The 16,213-nt window shown below is 40.7% G+C and overlaps 1 protein-coding gene across 5 annotated transcripts in view; it reads left to right on the top strand.

Annotated features, from left to right (window-relative positions):
- Positions 1-489: 489 nt before the first annotated feature.
- SKAP1 (src kinase associated phosphoprotein 1) overlaps positions 490-16,213 on the top strand; it is a 307,330-nt gene continuing 291,606 nt past the window's right edge. For 3 of the 5 annotated variants that reach the window (XM_054456000.2, XM_054456002.2, XM_054456003.2), the window contains exon 1: positions 525-684. In XM_054456000.2, coding sequence (XP_054311975.1) covers positions 639-684 — 46 coding nt within the window. In that variant the 5' untranslated portion in view covers positions 525-638. Of the gene's footprint in view, positions 685-16,213 lie in introns of all 5 variants that reach the window. The other 2 variants (XM_054456001.2, XM_054456004.2) reach the window with 2 other exon arrangements.

A 16,213-nucleotide genomic window follows, 5' to 3' on the forward strand; every position in this document is an offset into this window, starting at 1 on the left:
TGTCCTTTGCTGCCACGCTGCCGCGATTCTCCCAAATGTTGGTGCCCTTATATTGCTTATCGGGAATTAATCATTTCCTTTCAACATTGTGGCTTCCCTAAGAGCGAAGTTTTGCCCTCTTTTCTGGGGATGGAGATGTTAACTGGGCCGGCAATTGAGGGGTGCTGTGCTTGACGGGGATTCATCTCTTCCTTGGATTCTGCCTCCCCGCACCCTACTTCAGGCACCCCGTGGTCTTTCAGATCTGCCACCGTGAGGTCAACTGTTTGGTGCTTAGGATGGAGTCTCCAAAGCCGTGGGTCCTTTGAGCCTTGTGAAGTCTTTTGTTTTGGTGGGTGCTGGAGGGGCGCACCTTTGGCCTCGCACGGTGCGGTGCTTCCGGCACCCCCAATCCGTCTACCGCTGGGCCCCGGCGTGAGCGCCACGTGCACCCACGCCCCGCGCCCCGTCCCGGTCCCCGCCCGCCGCCCGCGCCACTTCCTGACGCGCCTGGGGACCCACGGCCCCGCCCCGCGGCCGGGCTGGGAGGGCGGCGACCGCGGCTGAGGTACAGGTGCCTCGCGGTGCAGCCGGGTCGCCTTCCAGCTCGTCCGCCTCCCGACCAGGGCCCGCGCGCGTCCTCTCTCCCGCCCAGCCAAATGCAGGCCGCCGCCCTCCCTGAGGAGATCCGTTGGCTCCTGGAAGGTAACGCCCTGGCGCAGGCCCCTCCAGTGCTGAGCCGAAGGCAGAAAGGGGACACCAGGCCTCCCGCGGCCGGGCTTTCTTTTCAGCTTCGTCACTCACCTCCTTCTAGAACCTTAAGGCTTCCAGAGCCCTCAACTCCCTAGAGCCAGCTTTCCATCCTCTCACCTCAGGGCCCCTTTCACTCCCTGGAGTCCCACATCTTCTTTTTCCTTGAGGCACCTCCACGCCTCCACTTCACCTCCCCAGCTTCTAAAGTCCTCAGGCCAGGTTCTTGGTCCCCCATGCCACCTTGCCTGGTCTTCGACCTGTCCCTTTCTCCGAAGGACTGCCCTACATCTGTAGGGTTTCCTGTCCCCCTCCTTCCCCAGCCACGACTTCCTCACCTCTCACAGAAGACCCCAAAGCTTCCTCCTTAGAGGTCCCCGAGGCTCTCCAGGGGGCTGCGAGGGGCTCATGGGATCCCCATGGGCCAAGGCCAGGTGGTTGACGTGAGTTTTTGTCAGTGCGAAAACCCCAGCCCTCCCTTTATCACCATGCAGACGTCTAGGGGTCTCACCCACCCCAAGGCAGGCTCATTCTCAGCATAGGATTTCCTCCTTTTCTAGAAGTGCCCCCATTGTGGTGTGTTCACCTTCCAACTACAGTGTCTAAGCGGTGGTTTAAAGAGTTCCAGCCATCCCCATCAACACTCAACACACACTGCCGACACTCCAAAGAGATGTCGCAAAGAGACGTTGCTAACGGGCAGTTTCATCTGCTGGGTTTCATGGTGAAAGTCACTTTTACTTGCTTTCCTGTAACTAACCTTCCAGGGAGGACAGAGGCCGAATCTGCAGTCGCATAAGGGTCCCAGGAGGAAACTATTCAGAATTAAGCCTTTTGGCATCTAAGTTGACATATTTGACACATATTTAACAGATGGCCTGCTTTGGGCAGGTCATATTTTTGGCAAGCAGTATTTTTTTTTTGGTTTCTCTCAATTTAATTGGTTTTATACCTCCATTACCTTGTTATCTCTGTATAAATGCCTCCTAATCAAATATTTGGCAAGTCCTTTTGGTCTCTGTTTGTAGCACTATTTCCATTCTGGACTGCTTCTATGGAAAAGCTGTCAACTAGATATTTCTTTTGAGGTGAGGTTTCCAAAATCCATTTTACTTACGATCAGAATAAATCTAAATTTTGGGGGTAGAAAACTATTTGCAGGGTAAAAGAGCATTATCTGAGTGTCTAAGAAGAAACAATCCAGCCTTTCCCTCTGTTGTTGGTTTAATATTAGGCTTGTGAAGGAAGGCTGTAATTGCCTTTGGTTTCTAGGAGAGAAGGAACTGTGGCAAAAAGTTTAACTCTGCCCTTGCATTGAAAGATATAAAGTGATTCTTTTTATTGGTATCTGTCATTTGATGACAGGAAACCTATTTTATAAGTTTATTAAACTATACTTCAGTTTTGTGTCTAGGCTTGGTAGAAAATTCCTTTTTATTTTCAGAGGCTTGCAATGAAATCCATTCCTTCAGCATTTTTGATGTGCAGTTCTTTATTGTTCAAAACTGACACTTTGGTAAACAACTCATTTCTGCACCTGCCACCTTCCTTTAGCTTAGATTATTTTCTTGTTAGCTGACTGTTTTTAATTGAAGTGTTCAGATCTCCTTCTAAAGCAGAACCTTTGTTTGCTGACAAGTAGAGCAGGGTATGAATGGAGATTAATTGCATGTCACATACTTCTGTATCAAGCTTGCTGTGTCTTAACAATCTCTGTTGGTGCTCAGGTCTTTAAAATATATGGAGGAGTCTGAAACCAAATTATAAGGAGCTTCGTTGGTTAATGTATTTCTTTAAGGCTTTTTTTTTTTTTTTAAGTTTGCAATTAGAACTTGAATCTGAAGTAGAGAAAAAAATGTGAAGTGTGATTCATCCAGTGATTCTATTGAAAAATGTTTGAAGAATATGTTTTTGAAAGGTTCCTGTAATAATAATAGCAACATATTGGTTACAAGTTTTATTTCTTTTGGAACACAGTCTCTGGTGTAGACCAGGAGGATTATTCATTGTGTTACAAATACTCTGTCGATATTAGAAACCCAAAATGGCCATCAATTTGTTGTTTGTTGCTGTTTGTCTCCCCCACCACACACTTTTTAAGGTTAACTGTTGATAATTAGAAAAAATGGAGGTCTTGATCTCTATATAGTCACTCTGTGGGAGGGAGTCACAGGATGTGAGGGCTGCAACTCTAGTGCTGCCACATGGCTGTGGGGGTGGGGTTTCCACAATGAATTACTACTTTCATAAACCAAGGCATAAGCATTTGCACAGTGATTTAACACTGGATATCACAGCCATAACTTAAGCATTTATTTATTTATGACTATACAAGCATAAATGACAGGGGCATTTTTTGACATAATGTGTGTGCTTTTAAGAATAAAATATGTAAAGCATTGTGAATGGTAGATAACAAAATTTTGCATAATGAAGAAGAGAACAGAAATTCTCAAGGCCTAAAATTAATTTTGTTTAAACATAAAATTTGAAACATTTGGAAATGTTTCACTTGACCTAGAAACCTCACTTCTAAAAATCTGTCACTGAAGTTAAAGGTCATGAAGTAGTATATGCATGAAGATCTATCCTAAATGTTAATAAGTTGGGAGACTCAGGGTGATGGTTGAATGAATTATGAGACATTTGTCTTATGGAATACTTCACAGCCACTAAAAGAGTATTCTGTGGATCTATATATAGGCTTGGAAAGTGTCCATGGCATATTTTTAAGACTAAAAGGCAAAATGCATGATAGTACATGTAATATCCCATTTTTGCTTGAAAACCAAAAGACAAAACCAGAAAAGCCACATATGTTATAAATATTTGTGTAAGCCTAGGAAGAAGTAAAAAAGAATATATACCAGACTGTTAACATTGGCTTCCTTGGGAGAAGAGTGAGAGTTTGGAGGAGGGGAGGTTATTAATTTTTATTTCATACGTCTTTATGTTGTTTGAATTGTGACAATGACCATGCATTACTTTTGTAAACAGGAAAAAATAAATAGTAAATATTTAAAAGAAAAAGGAACAAAAGACAAATAGAAACTCAGAGAGGTCAGAGTGCTAATGGACCATTAACTATGCTTGTGGTCATGTTTTTCTCTTTTTAGCCCTGAGGGGTATGGAAGGTGGAGAAATTTAAAAAAAAAATGCTATCTTGGATTTTTGGCAAATATCAAAACAGTGTGAGGCTTCTAGAGTAACTCAGGAAATAGCTTCTTTAGATAGACTCTGTCAAGCTCTCATATAGAAATAGTAACTAGTCCCCTATCAATAAATAAATACCTCATAGATAAGTAAAATGGAGGGTGCTTTCTGCTTTATTGAAAGAGGAGGAAATATTCAGGTCTGTTTTCAAATAATGGGGCTTCAGATGTAGAAGTTATCTTTTTGTTTTTGTTTTGTGATAACCACACTGAAAACAAAAACAATGAAGTGCTGGCAGTTTGCATAATCTTTGCTCCACAGATATAAACATAATCAGTCTCTTCTTCCTGTTCTTTCTAGCCCTGCTTTTGAAGTCAGAAGCAAAAGAGATGAGTATGAAGGAGGTGGAATAGATATTTCTTTGGTTCGTAGTTTGTCCTGTGTGATGGAATGGGGCCTACTGACATTACCCTGGTAGCTAATAGGTCCCAACTGCCTACATGGTACTAAATCCTGCCCAGAATATGGATTTAAGCCAAAATAACATCAACAACCTGGCTGCATGTAGTAGCAATTGCTGCATTAATGCTGATTCTGATATGCCTATAGTTATTTATTTTTAAACTTCCTTGTAAAGAAGCAGTCATTAATCATTTCCTTCCAGATTGTTCTCCAGATTAGTATTAGTCAATGCAGCCAATCATAAAATCTGTTTCAGTATAGTAAAATTCCAACTATGGGGAACTTGCAGAAATGAGTTGCTCTGGATAGCTGAGGAGATTCTCTTTAAGCACTCTTATCTTTTTATTATAAATATTTGTGATCAGGTTTTTCCTAAAATGCATTAGGAACTTTTCTTCTTTAGCCAACCAGTCTACAGCTATCTTCAAATGAACCTCTTTAGAGCACTCTTTAACTCAAAGTTGTTATAGTGAATATCTATTACCATACTTTATGGTAATGTATTGTTTAGGAAGTTTGGCCATAGTTGCCCCTGAACTGCTTTGTAAGTGTCTGTGTCTGCTTTATATTTTTATTTTCATTATTTTTTTCTTGCTGTTAGGCCAAGGCCTATCACTTTGCACCCTTGTCTTTGTGTCTACATTCCCAGTGCTTCTGGTACATCAGATAACTACGTTAGTTGGAATTGAGATATATGTAAAAGAAGTTACAAAGGGCTTTCTTGATGACCAAAGTACCCACATCTTTAAGTGTGGGCTTTGTAAGATGTATTTTGGTTGCTCAGAATCTTTTTTGCTTAATTTTTGCAACTGGATTGCTTCCAGATCAGTGAGGCTACTGCTCCGTTGAATTCTGAAAAGTGAGATATGACTATAATTCTATTCCTTTTTTATGTTAAAATTTTCTGATTATAAAAGTAATAATGCTAATTATAGAAAATTTAGAAAACACACAATAGGATACAGTTACTCAGAATCAGTAATTGTTAAATTTCCATGTATTTTTCTCAGTGTTCATTATATGGATATACTTTAAAAGTTGGGACATATCTGTGCACAGGTTTGTCTATTGATTTTTCTACTTATAATTTTTCACTTGTTATTGTCTCCTGGGGTTTTCGTTTCTTTTTGAGATGGAGTCTCACTCTGTTGCCCAGGCTGGAGTGCAAAGGCACAATCTTGGCTCACCACAACCCCCACCTCCCGGGTTCGAGCAATTCTTCTGCCTCAGCTTCCTGAGTAGCTGGGACTACAGGTGCACGCTGCCATGACAGGCTAATTTTTATATTTTTAGTAGAGACATGGTTTCACTATGTTGGCCAAGCTGGTCTCGAACTCCTGACCTCATGATCTGCCTGCCTCAGCCTCCCAAAGTGCTGGGATTACAGGCGTGAGTCACCCCACCTGGACTTCCTGAGGGTTTGCATTTTCTTTTCTTTTTTTTTGAGACGGAGTCTCGCTCTGTCTCCAGGTTGGAGTACAGTGGAGCGATCTCAGCTCACTGCAACCTCTGCATCCCAGGTTCAAGTGATTCTCCTGCCTCAGCCTTCCGAGTAGCTGGGACTACAGGCACACGCCACCACACCCAGCTAATTTTATATTTTTAGTAGAGATGGGGTTTCAACATGTTGGCCATGATGGTCTTGATCTCTTGACCTCTTGATCTGCCTGCCTCGGCCTCCCAAAGTGCTGGAATTACAGGCATGAGCCACCGTGCCTGGCCTTTCCTGAGGGTTTTCTTAGATCACGGCTATGCTCTGGATGTTTGTGACTTGCCAAAATTTTTATGTTGAAATCTAATTACAAATATGATGGGAGGTGATTAATGCCCTTATAAAAGAGGTCCCAGATGGCCAGGTGCCGTGGCTCACGCCTGTAATCCCAGCACTTTGGGAGGCCGAGGTGGGCGGATCACGAGGTCAGGAGATCGAGACCATCCTGGCTAACAAGGTGAAACCCCGTCTCTACTAAAAATACAAAAAATTAGCCGGGCATGGTGGCAGGCACCTGTAGTTGCAGCTACTCGGGAGGCTGAGGCAGGAGAATGGCGTGAACCTGGGAGGCGGAGCTTGCAGTGAGCCGAGATTGCGCCACTGCACTCCAGCCTGGGCGACAGAGCAAGACTCCATCTCAAAAAAAAAAAAAAAAAAAAAAAAAAGAGAGGTCCCAGAGAACTGCCTTACTCCTTCCACTATGTGAGGACACAGTTAAAAGGTCATGTCTATGAACCAAAAAGCAAAGTAGTGAGATCCTGTCTCGAAAACCAAACAAACAAGAATGTTTTCCCTGCTTAACTTGTTCATTTCTTACTTTTGGTACCATGAATTTTTCATCCTTGAACTCTATTTTATCTCTTAGATATTAAGACTGTGCTGTTGACCATAATAGCCACTAGCCACATGTGGCTATTTCAATTTAAATTATTAACTAAAATTAAATACAAAAAAAAAGTTGGTTCCTCAGTTGTGCTAGCGACATTTCAGCTGCTTAGTAGCCACAGTGGCTACTGTACTGGACAGTATGTAAAGTCCTGGTAGTTGATGATCTAGAATATAATGCTGAGTGAATTTCTCAGGAAGGGTACTTTGATAATAGGCTTACTAAGCCTCTGTATGTCTGAGAATGTGTCTCCCTTATTTCATATAAACTTAGCTGTGGGCATGAAGTTCTGGGGTCACACTTTTCCCCTTCCTTCAACCTCCCCCCAACTAAGCCTCTAAAAGTTGTGCCATTATCTTTTGGCCTTCAGTTTTGTGAAGGAAAAGTGTGATGCCAGCCTGGTATATTTCATTTATAATCCACTCCTCTCAGCTGGGGGTGTATAGAATATTTTTCTTTGCTCTCAAAAATGTCACTAGTTAGTATCAAGGTCTTACTTAGACTTTTTAATACTTTTTTTTGTTGTTGTTCAATAGCATGCCAGGAAGGCCTTTTAATAATTTTGCCTGGTATGTAGTGAACCCTCTTGATCTATGGACTCTGGTCTCCCTTTGAGTTGGGCAAGTTTTCTTCCATTATGCTTCTGCTCCATCTGTTTTATTCTGTCATACTTGAGTTTATAGCATACATATATTGGACTCCTGATATGCTCTCTCTGTTTCATCTTTTTTACTGTCTCATCTGTCACTGTTTTCATTATGGTTTTAAATTCAACATTTATTTATTTTTTAAAAAGTTGCCATGTATTCTCTCCTCATCATTCATTGTCTCATTTTCATTACATCTATAAAGTGCTGATTTGTACATTTAATGACTTTTTGGATGTTGCTGAGAATTAGAAATTTTCTAAACATTTCTGTTCTTTAATAATAAATCTGCTTCAGAAGGAGGCATTTCCTTTAGTTCTTCAGGTGATCTTTTCTTTTTGAACATTAATGTTTTCTCATAGGTCCTGTATATTTTCTCTGTGTGCAATTTGCCTAGATTCAATTTGCCACTTTCTTACTACCATTTACTCACTAAATAGACCATGGGCCTCAGTTTCTTAATCTGTAATATCGAGATAATAATGGTAACTATCTGTAGTATTGAGATAATAGTGGTACCTATCTTACAGAATTTATATGAAGAATAAAGGAATGAATATTTGAAAAGAATTTAGAACAGTATCTGGTATGTACTAAACACCATATAAATGTCTGATAAATAAAATTAATTTTTTTTTCACTTGAGTTATCCAACTGACCTCTTTTGTTTGTTTGTTTGTTTGTTTTGGCAGCTGCCTTTCCACAGGAAAACTCCCAGTCATGGTCTTTTGCTTATATTGGTGGCCCATCCCTGTTTTTATCCTTTTTCTCCATTACAGGAGGCTTTTTTTTTTTTTTTTTTGAGATGGAGTCTCACTCTGTCACCACGCTGGAGTGCAGTGGTGCAATCTTGGCTTACTGCAACCTCTGCCTCCTGGGTTCAAGCAATTCTCCTGCCTCACCCTCCTGAGTAGCTGGGACTAAAGGCGTGCACCACCAAGCCCAGCTAATTTTTGTATTTTCAGTAGAGATGGGGTTTCACCTTGTTGGCCAGGATGGTCTTGATCTCTTGGCCTCGTGATCTGCCCGCCTCAGCCTCCCAAAGTGCTGGGATTACAGGTGCGAGCCACCATGCCCAGCCCGACTTTTAGGGGTTCTTTCAAAATCTCCATTTCTTTCCTTCAGAGTCTAGTGATCATTTCGATGAGAAACTTTATGGAGGAAGGAGAGAGAAAATTAGCTTCATTGCTTTTGTTGTCACCTAGCCTGCAGTTCTCTGAATTTTCTATATTCTTATAGATTCCCAGGCATATAATTTTTCTACCCTGATGTTTCAGTTGAAATTTTGTTTTGTCACAAAAGGATTCTCTGAGATGGCACTTGAAGTTTCACCTAGTCTGTTTGTGTATGACTGAGCATATCAGGAAAGATGTGTGTTCCTTGCCTTGTTATAGAACACCCTGTTTTGTGGCTGGGCATGGTGGCTTATACCTGTAATCCCAGCATTTTGGGAGGCCGAGGTGGGTAGATCACCTGAGGTTAGGAGTTTGAGACCAGCCTGGCCAAGATGGTGAAACCCCATTTCTACTAAAAATACAAAAAAAGTATCCAGGTATGGTGGCAGGCACCTGTAATCCCAGCTACTCAGGAGGCTGAGGCAGGAGAATCACTTGAACCTGGGAGGCAGAGGTTGCAGTGAGCCTCCCGCCTCGTACCATTGCACTCCAGCCTGGGCGACAGAGCAAAATTAGTCTTAAAAAAAAAAAAAGAACACACTATTTTGTGTGTGTAAAACTAGTATTTTGCATTAATTCCTAGTTTTAAAAAAAAGATCTATTCTCCTTCTCCCTTTTGTTTGCTAAAATTTAAAAAAACGTGGTAGAGATATTTGAACTTCATTCTGATTATCGTCTCATGTTAGATGGACTGCCTAGATCTTTTGAACTCTAGGTAAGAGCTGCTCCCCACGGAAGTTCACAGCTCTCCTCAGGATCAGGGTGATTCTCAAAGAGCATGCATTGTCAAGGTCAGCTTTCCCTCCAGGCTCCCCTGCTGCTATGCATGCTGTCTGTCCTGGGTTGTGTAGGCGCAAACCAGTGGTTGCCAACAGGGGTGATTTTGACCCTGGGGGCTTTTGGCAACATCTGGAGACATTTTGGTTGTCACAGCTCGGGAGGGTGCTCCTGGCATCTAGTGGGTAGAAGCTAAGGATGCTGCTAAACTTCCTACAATACACTGGACAGTCCCTCCACAGTAAAGAATCATCCAGCCCAAATTGTCAATAGCGCTGAGGTTGAGAAGCCCTGGCCTGGACATATTTTCCTTCTCAATTTCCACAAAAGCCTATTCACATGAAGTCCCTATGAGTATAGAAAACATCACTGGAGAATCAGGGGGTGCCAGGATGGGGAGGAGGGGTTTACATTGCAGTCATGCAAATGATTTGAGCATTAGGCATTCCTATTCCTAAATACCCTTCTGCCACCCCAGTTATCAGGGTATATCCTCTATTCTTTCACTTGATTTAGTTCCCAGCCTTATGCCTTCTCATTGTCACTTCCTTTCTTTATCCTATCTGAAGTAAAAAATACATATATATTTTTTCCCTGCCACATGAAAAGGCAGTTTAACTATCTGTGTAGTTGTTTAGGTTCCCACCAATAGCCACACACAGCAAAACAAGTTATTTTCCCAAACAATGACAGTTCTTTCCCTAAGAGGAACTGTAGTACCAGTTATTAAGATAATATTTTTACCTAATTTCATAAGTATAATACTTAAACAGTTTTTAATCATTTTACATATAGGAAAAATAAGGTAAGTATCAAGTTTTACCACCATCTGAGAATCTTAACATATTGACCTAACTATCATAGATCTAATTTTTTCATGTTGTAAGCCATTACACCCTACAGAAATCCTATAATTTCTGCTACATTTATTCATATTTATTTCCCCTGTGTTTCCGAGTTCATTGCTTGCTTTCCAGTTTGTCAGGGCTGCATTATAGGTTAGGTGATTATAACAGATGGATTTTCAGGTTTGGAGTCTTTGAGTTCCACTGCTTAATTTTACTATCCAGCATTTACATGGAAGATAGGACAGATCTGAGCTCAGGAATAGAGTGGTCTTACCATCCAGATAGCAAGTCTTCCTCAAGGCTGCTGGCTTTAATAAAATCATTTGTGAATTATTCGAATTCTCATTTAGGGTCTCCTCCTAACATTGTCGACATTCTAATATTGTTATGGAAAAACAAAATTTTATTCAAATAATAGATGCTTTACTAAAATATATCCAATGGCACATATTTGTACTTAATGAAACCAATATTGTAGTAGCTGGAATTAATTAAGGTACTATATATTATAAATCTAGTATGGGAAGTATGCTTGGGTGCATAGGTAGCTACAGAAAACATCTATTCACTGCATTTTAATAAACCTTCTTAAACTACACTCCTTTAAAAATAACTTTTCTGGCCAGGCATGGTGGCTCATGCCTGCAATCCCAGCACTTTGGGAGGCTGAGGCGGGTGGATCACCTGAGGTCAGGAGTTCGAGACCAGCCTGGCCAACATGCTGAAACCTCATCTCTACTAAAAACAAAAATTAGCTGGGTGTGGTGGTGAATGCCTGTAATCCCAGCTACTCTGGAGGCTGAGGTATGATAATTGCTTGAACTCAGGAGTTGGAGGTTGCAGTGAGCCAAGATAGCACCACTGCACTCCAGCCTAGGTGGCAGAGCAAGACACTGTTTTGGGAAAAAAAAAAAAAAAAAAAAGCCCCCAAAATTATTTTCTTTCTCATAACTTTTTGTATGAGCCCTTTTATCCATTCATCCATCCATTAGGTTGGTGCAAAAATTGAGGTTTTTGCCATTACTTTTAAATAGCAAAATCTCCAATTACTTTTGCAACAGTCTAATGTTTCTTTCTCCCTCTCTCCCTCCCTCTCTCTTCTTTTCTTCCTCTCTTCCTCCCTCCTTTCCTTACATTTTTCTCCCTTTCTAATTAGTACTTTAGGTATGACTTATATACCATTTATCTTAAGTGTTAAAACTGGTTGACTTAAACATATATATACACCTATGTGACCACTCCCCAGATCAAGATACTTTATCAATATACACCCACACCACCTTCCATCCCCCTAGAAAGTTTCCTTTCCAGTCAGTATTCCATCCCAGAGCTAATCACTGTTTTGACTTCTATCATAATGCAATCAGTATGTACTTTTTTGTATCTGTTGTCCACATAATATTTTTGAAATGTATCCATGTTATTGTGTGTATTGGTTTATTCCTTTTTGCTAAATAGTATTCCATTGTGTGAATATTCCACAATTTGTTTATCCATTCTTATGCTGATAGACAAGGAGTTGTTTTCAGTTTTTGGCTATCACGAATACAGCTGCTACGAGCATTCTTGTATAACTTGTTTTGTGAACATAAGCACTCATTTATCTTGGATAAATATATCTAGGAGTGGAATTACTAGGTCATAGGGTAGTTGTATGTTAAACTCCAAATACTTTTCTTAAGTGATTATACCCATTTTCCACTTCCACAGGCAGTATATGGGAGTTCCTGTTGCTCCATATCCTTACCAACACTTGTTATTGCAGTCTTTTTATTTTTAGACATTCTGGTTGATGTCATGGTCCATGTATTTTTTAAATTATGAAAATAACTGATAGATATATTTTTATTGTAGAATATTTGCACAACATAGAAGTATATAGAATATTTGGTGGGGTGGTTTTTGTTTTTTGGGGTTTTTTAGAGACAAGTTCTCAATCTGTTGTCCAGGCTGGAGTGCAGTGGCACGATTACGGCTCACTGCAGCCTTAATCTTCCAGGCTCAAGTGATTCTCCCACCTCAGCCTCCTGAATAGTTGGGACAACAAGCTCATGCCACCATGCCCAGCTAATTATTTTTATTTTTAGTAGAGACGAGAGTCTTGCTGTATTGCCCAGGCTGGTCTTAAACTTCTGATCTCAAGCAATCCTTTCTCTCCCAAAATGCTGGGATTACAGGTGTGAGCCACTGCACCCACCCTGGTTTGTTTTTATTGTTGTTTGTTTTTTTTACCATAGCAGTGTTGGAGACTTTTTCATGCAAATCAATCTATCCATCTATCTATGTGTATATATATTTAAACTGCTACACAGTATTTAACAATTTATTTAGCAATTGTCCTATTGATGGATGTTTAAGGTGTTTCCAAATATTTTATATATCCACACTGCTGTAGAAAACATCTTTATCTGTGCATCTTAGTGTACATGTGCAGAAATTTCTTTTTCTTTTTTCTTTTTTTTTTTTTTTGGAGACGAAGTCTTGCTCTGTCACCCAGGCTGTGGTGGAATGGCAGAATCTCCGCTCACTGCAACCTCCTGGGTTCAAGTGATTCTCATGCCTCGACCTCCCAAGTAGCTGGGATTACAGGCATGCGCCACCACGCCTGGCTAATTTTTGTATTTTTAGTAGAGACAGGGTTTCATCATGTTGCCCAGGCTGGTCTTTGACTCCTGACCTCAGGTAATCCTCCTGCCTCAGCTTCCCAAAGTGCTGGGATTACAGGCATGAGCCACTGCACCTGGCCATATGCAGATGTTTCTATAGAATATATTCTTAGACTGTCAAATAAAGATTGCAAAAGTGTTAATCCTGGATTTCTAGGCTGGCTGCTAGTTAAAACTTGATCCAAAGTACTCTCATTGTTTTCGTTTCTGGTTTTTGTTTTCTCTGTGTTGTGAGTATATAAGTATTTTCATTTTTCCTCTACAGGAGGTAGAAGGAAAATTAAAAATATAAACACTACACGTTTCTTAGGTCATGGGGCAAACACAGTTAGCAGGTCGAACCTAACCACAATCAGAACATGCCGACGGTTATTCTATTGTAATGCTGACAACTTCCTGCAAACCAAAACAAAGCTGGCAGGTATGAGGTATGATTGTAGCCTGCCAACACGTTTTCCTTCTTGGCAAAAGGTGAAAAGTATATGCCTTAATGATGACATTTTTCAGATCAGAAGTTTTAGGTAAGTTTAAAACATGTTCTAGACAAACTGAAAGTCATTTTTCCCCACTATGGTACTTTTATGTAATTGATGTGAAAATAGACAAGGTTTCCATGAAAGTTTCAATTAATAGGACAGGAAAATTAAACACTAAAATCTTAGAGGTTTGATTTTAGTGATATATTTAAGAGTGACTGCAGAAATCCTAATGGTCTGATAACTTCAGTGTACCTGTGACAGGGAATTGGGAATTATTATTTTTGTTTCTACCAGAAGCTGTTAATGAGACTTTATACAAGTGGGATTACCAACTAGGTTGCTTTCTTCCATAAAATAGCAATATGTAACTTAAAGAGATACTTGTGACATTTAATTAAATGTATAGAAAACTCAGATGCCCTAGAATGAAATATGGTTTTCTACTGTTTCCAAGGTGGAGATTGTTTGGGCATGGCAGGCATGGTTGGCTAGACATGACAAGGTGGTTAGGCATGGCCAATTATTTTTGGAAAGATTGTCTTACTGTTAGTAGTTCACTCATGGAAGTCCTGGGGATGACACAAACAGATTTTTACTCCCTGCCCACCACCACCAGTACAAGGAGAGCCCTGGGATGAGCCCCTGGGAGTCCCTCCTTCCCTTGTTCTCCTTTCCTCTTCTCCTCCACAAACCCAACAAACCTTTTCTATCCCTCTACCCTTTTCCACCCAGGGTCCCATCTCCAACCGGGAGGGGTGATGTCTGGTCTTTTAGGTTTTAACTTCTTCAAAGTATTCAGAGTGAAGTGTCTGCAAGATAAAGGAAACATTTTCCTTATAACTAGAAAAAAAAATACAGGTATCATTGAAAATTTAAGAGATGGTAAGGCTGAAATAGCATCCTGCTCTTAAAATTTTTTAAAAGTCAATACATAGATTATTTTCCAATGTTCACTTAGATATTTTCTTATAGAAGCAATGTTTTTATGGGAAAAAGGACCAAGTTTTTAGGATGATTCACAGGCCAACCTATTTTTTAAAAACTACTTTTCAAGTATTATACCTAGAGAAGAGGACTATAGACAATATTTTGATGGGGTCCCACCTTCCAACTTGGGCTTCTGAAAACTCCTTTTCTGCTGAATATCTCCCCCTTCTACTTGCTTCCTCTTTGTTAGTTGGGGGAGTGCACTCTTCATCCCCCTCCTCTCCAACTCCAAGCTCTGATGCTGGTACTTGTGACTGGGGAATGACTCCAATGAGCAGGGCTGGGCAGGAATGAGGAGCTGATGGGAGCCAGGTTGGGGTTCTGAGGATTAGGGAAGAGACCATCTAAGGGGACAGAATGAGGGCAGGAATGGGGCCCCACACAAAGAGGAGGTGAGAACCAGTGGAAGGACCCAAAGGGAAGGGAGAAAAGAATTTCTTCTTGTGTCTCTCCCTTCTTTCCCTGTCCTGCAGTCCCACCTCTGACTCTATCTTTCTGTTGAGAGTGTGACTGCCAACCAACAGGCTTAGAGGGCTATGAAAAGAAGAGAGGGGTTAGAGGATGGGATGATGGCTGATGAAGTAAAACGAGAATAAAGTCACCAACAAAGGGAGAGAATGGACACTTCTGTAATTATGCCCAGTGAGGACAAGCATTCACATGTAAAGAGTATTTGCCAGTACTTGAGACTTTTTTTTATTTTTTTTTATTTTTTTGCCAAAGGGTGGTGCTAACCCTTTTCCCCATAGACAAAAACCTCAAATATTTTCTTGAGCGTAATGCTAGAATAGGTGGAAATTTATGCCATTTTTCTTTTTGGAAATGTGAGTTCTGCTTTAGTAGTTCAAATACTTTTACGAAATTTCCCCTCTAGGAACACTTTGATTGGTATTTGGTCAGTGGGGTTGTTTTCAACAGTATTTGGCCATCCATCCTGCCTCCAAATAAAAGGTTGATTGAAGTGAACTTTTGAGTTTTAGAAACATATATCAACAAAAACCCTTGCAACTGTTAGGGAACACAGACAAATATTTTTTGCTTTTAATGTACTAGGAGCATTACTTGGAAAACAGGAAGCAACCTTAATCTTTTAGTAGTTTGAAAAATATGACCCATAAGATGTCATTCTCTAAATAAACAAAAGAGCAACTTTGTGAATGTACAAGATCAGAGAATTTGGGAGAATGTAGGAAACTTTCACCAGTCTACAAAACCTAGTGCTCTTGGGTGCATCCTGCCATGTCAGAGTCTTTTCAGCTGGCCTTCAAATTCTACAGTGGTTTTTTGCGGGGGTGTGATAATCATATCATGCCTCTAGTGTTGCAAATACCCTCTCTTCCCTTGTCCTTCAGTCATCTTTTCCTGTTTGCTTTTCCTACCCTGACTTGCTGGCGTAGATATCTATAAGCTCCCTGGAAGCTGAGAGAATTTTCGTTTTAGGGCAGCTATGAATTATAACAGAAAGATGCATTGTTGTCAGAGCTGTGTTTACCTTTTAAATATGTGACTTCAAATGATTTTGTATTACTTTTAGTACAAAATACAGTATATTGCTACAAGCTTACCCTCCATATTAATCTTTCACCACCCTCCTCCTGACCTCTGTGTTCTGCCCTCCAATTTGAAATTTTTTGTCTCTCCAACTAAACTGTGATCTCTCACCTCTGGACCTCTGCACATGATGTTCCCATGCCTGGGCCATTCTTTCCCTCATCTCACCAACTTCCCACCTTTCCCCCAGTACACATTCTTGGCCTGCTAATTTTGGGGGTTTCAGGTGAAAGATGAGTTCTCTGAGAGGACTTCCGTGATTTACCTTCCCCTCTAGACTAGGTGCTTCTACTATGGACCTGTATACCCATCACTTCCTTTGTTGTCACAATTTATTCTGTCTATTTAAGTCTATATTCTT

This window comes from Pongo pygmaeus, chromosome 19 (assembly GCF_028885625.2).
Source record: "Pongo pygmaeus isolate AG05252 chromosome 19, NHGRI_mPonPyg2-v2.0_pri, whole genome shotgun sequence".
NCBI classification, from domain to species: Eukaryota; Metazoa; Chordata; class Mammalia; order Primates; family Hominidae; genus Pongo; species Pongo pygmaeus.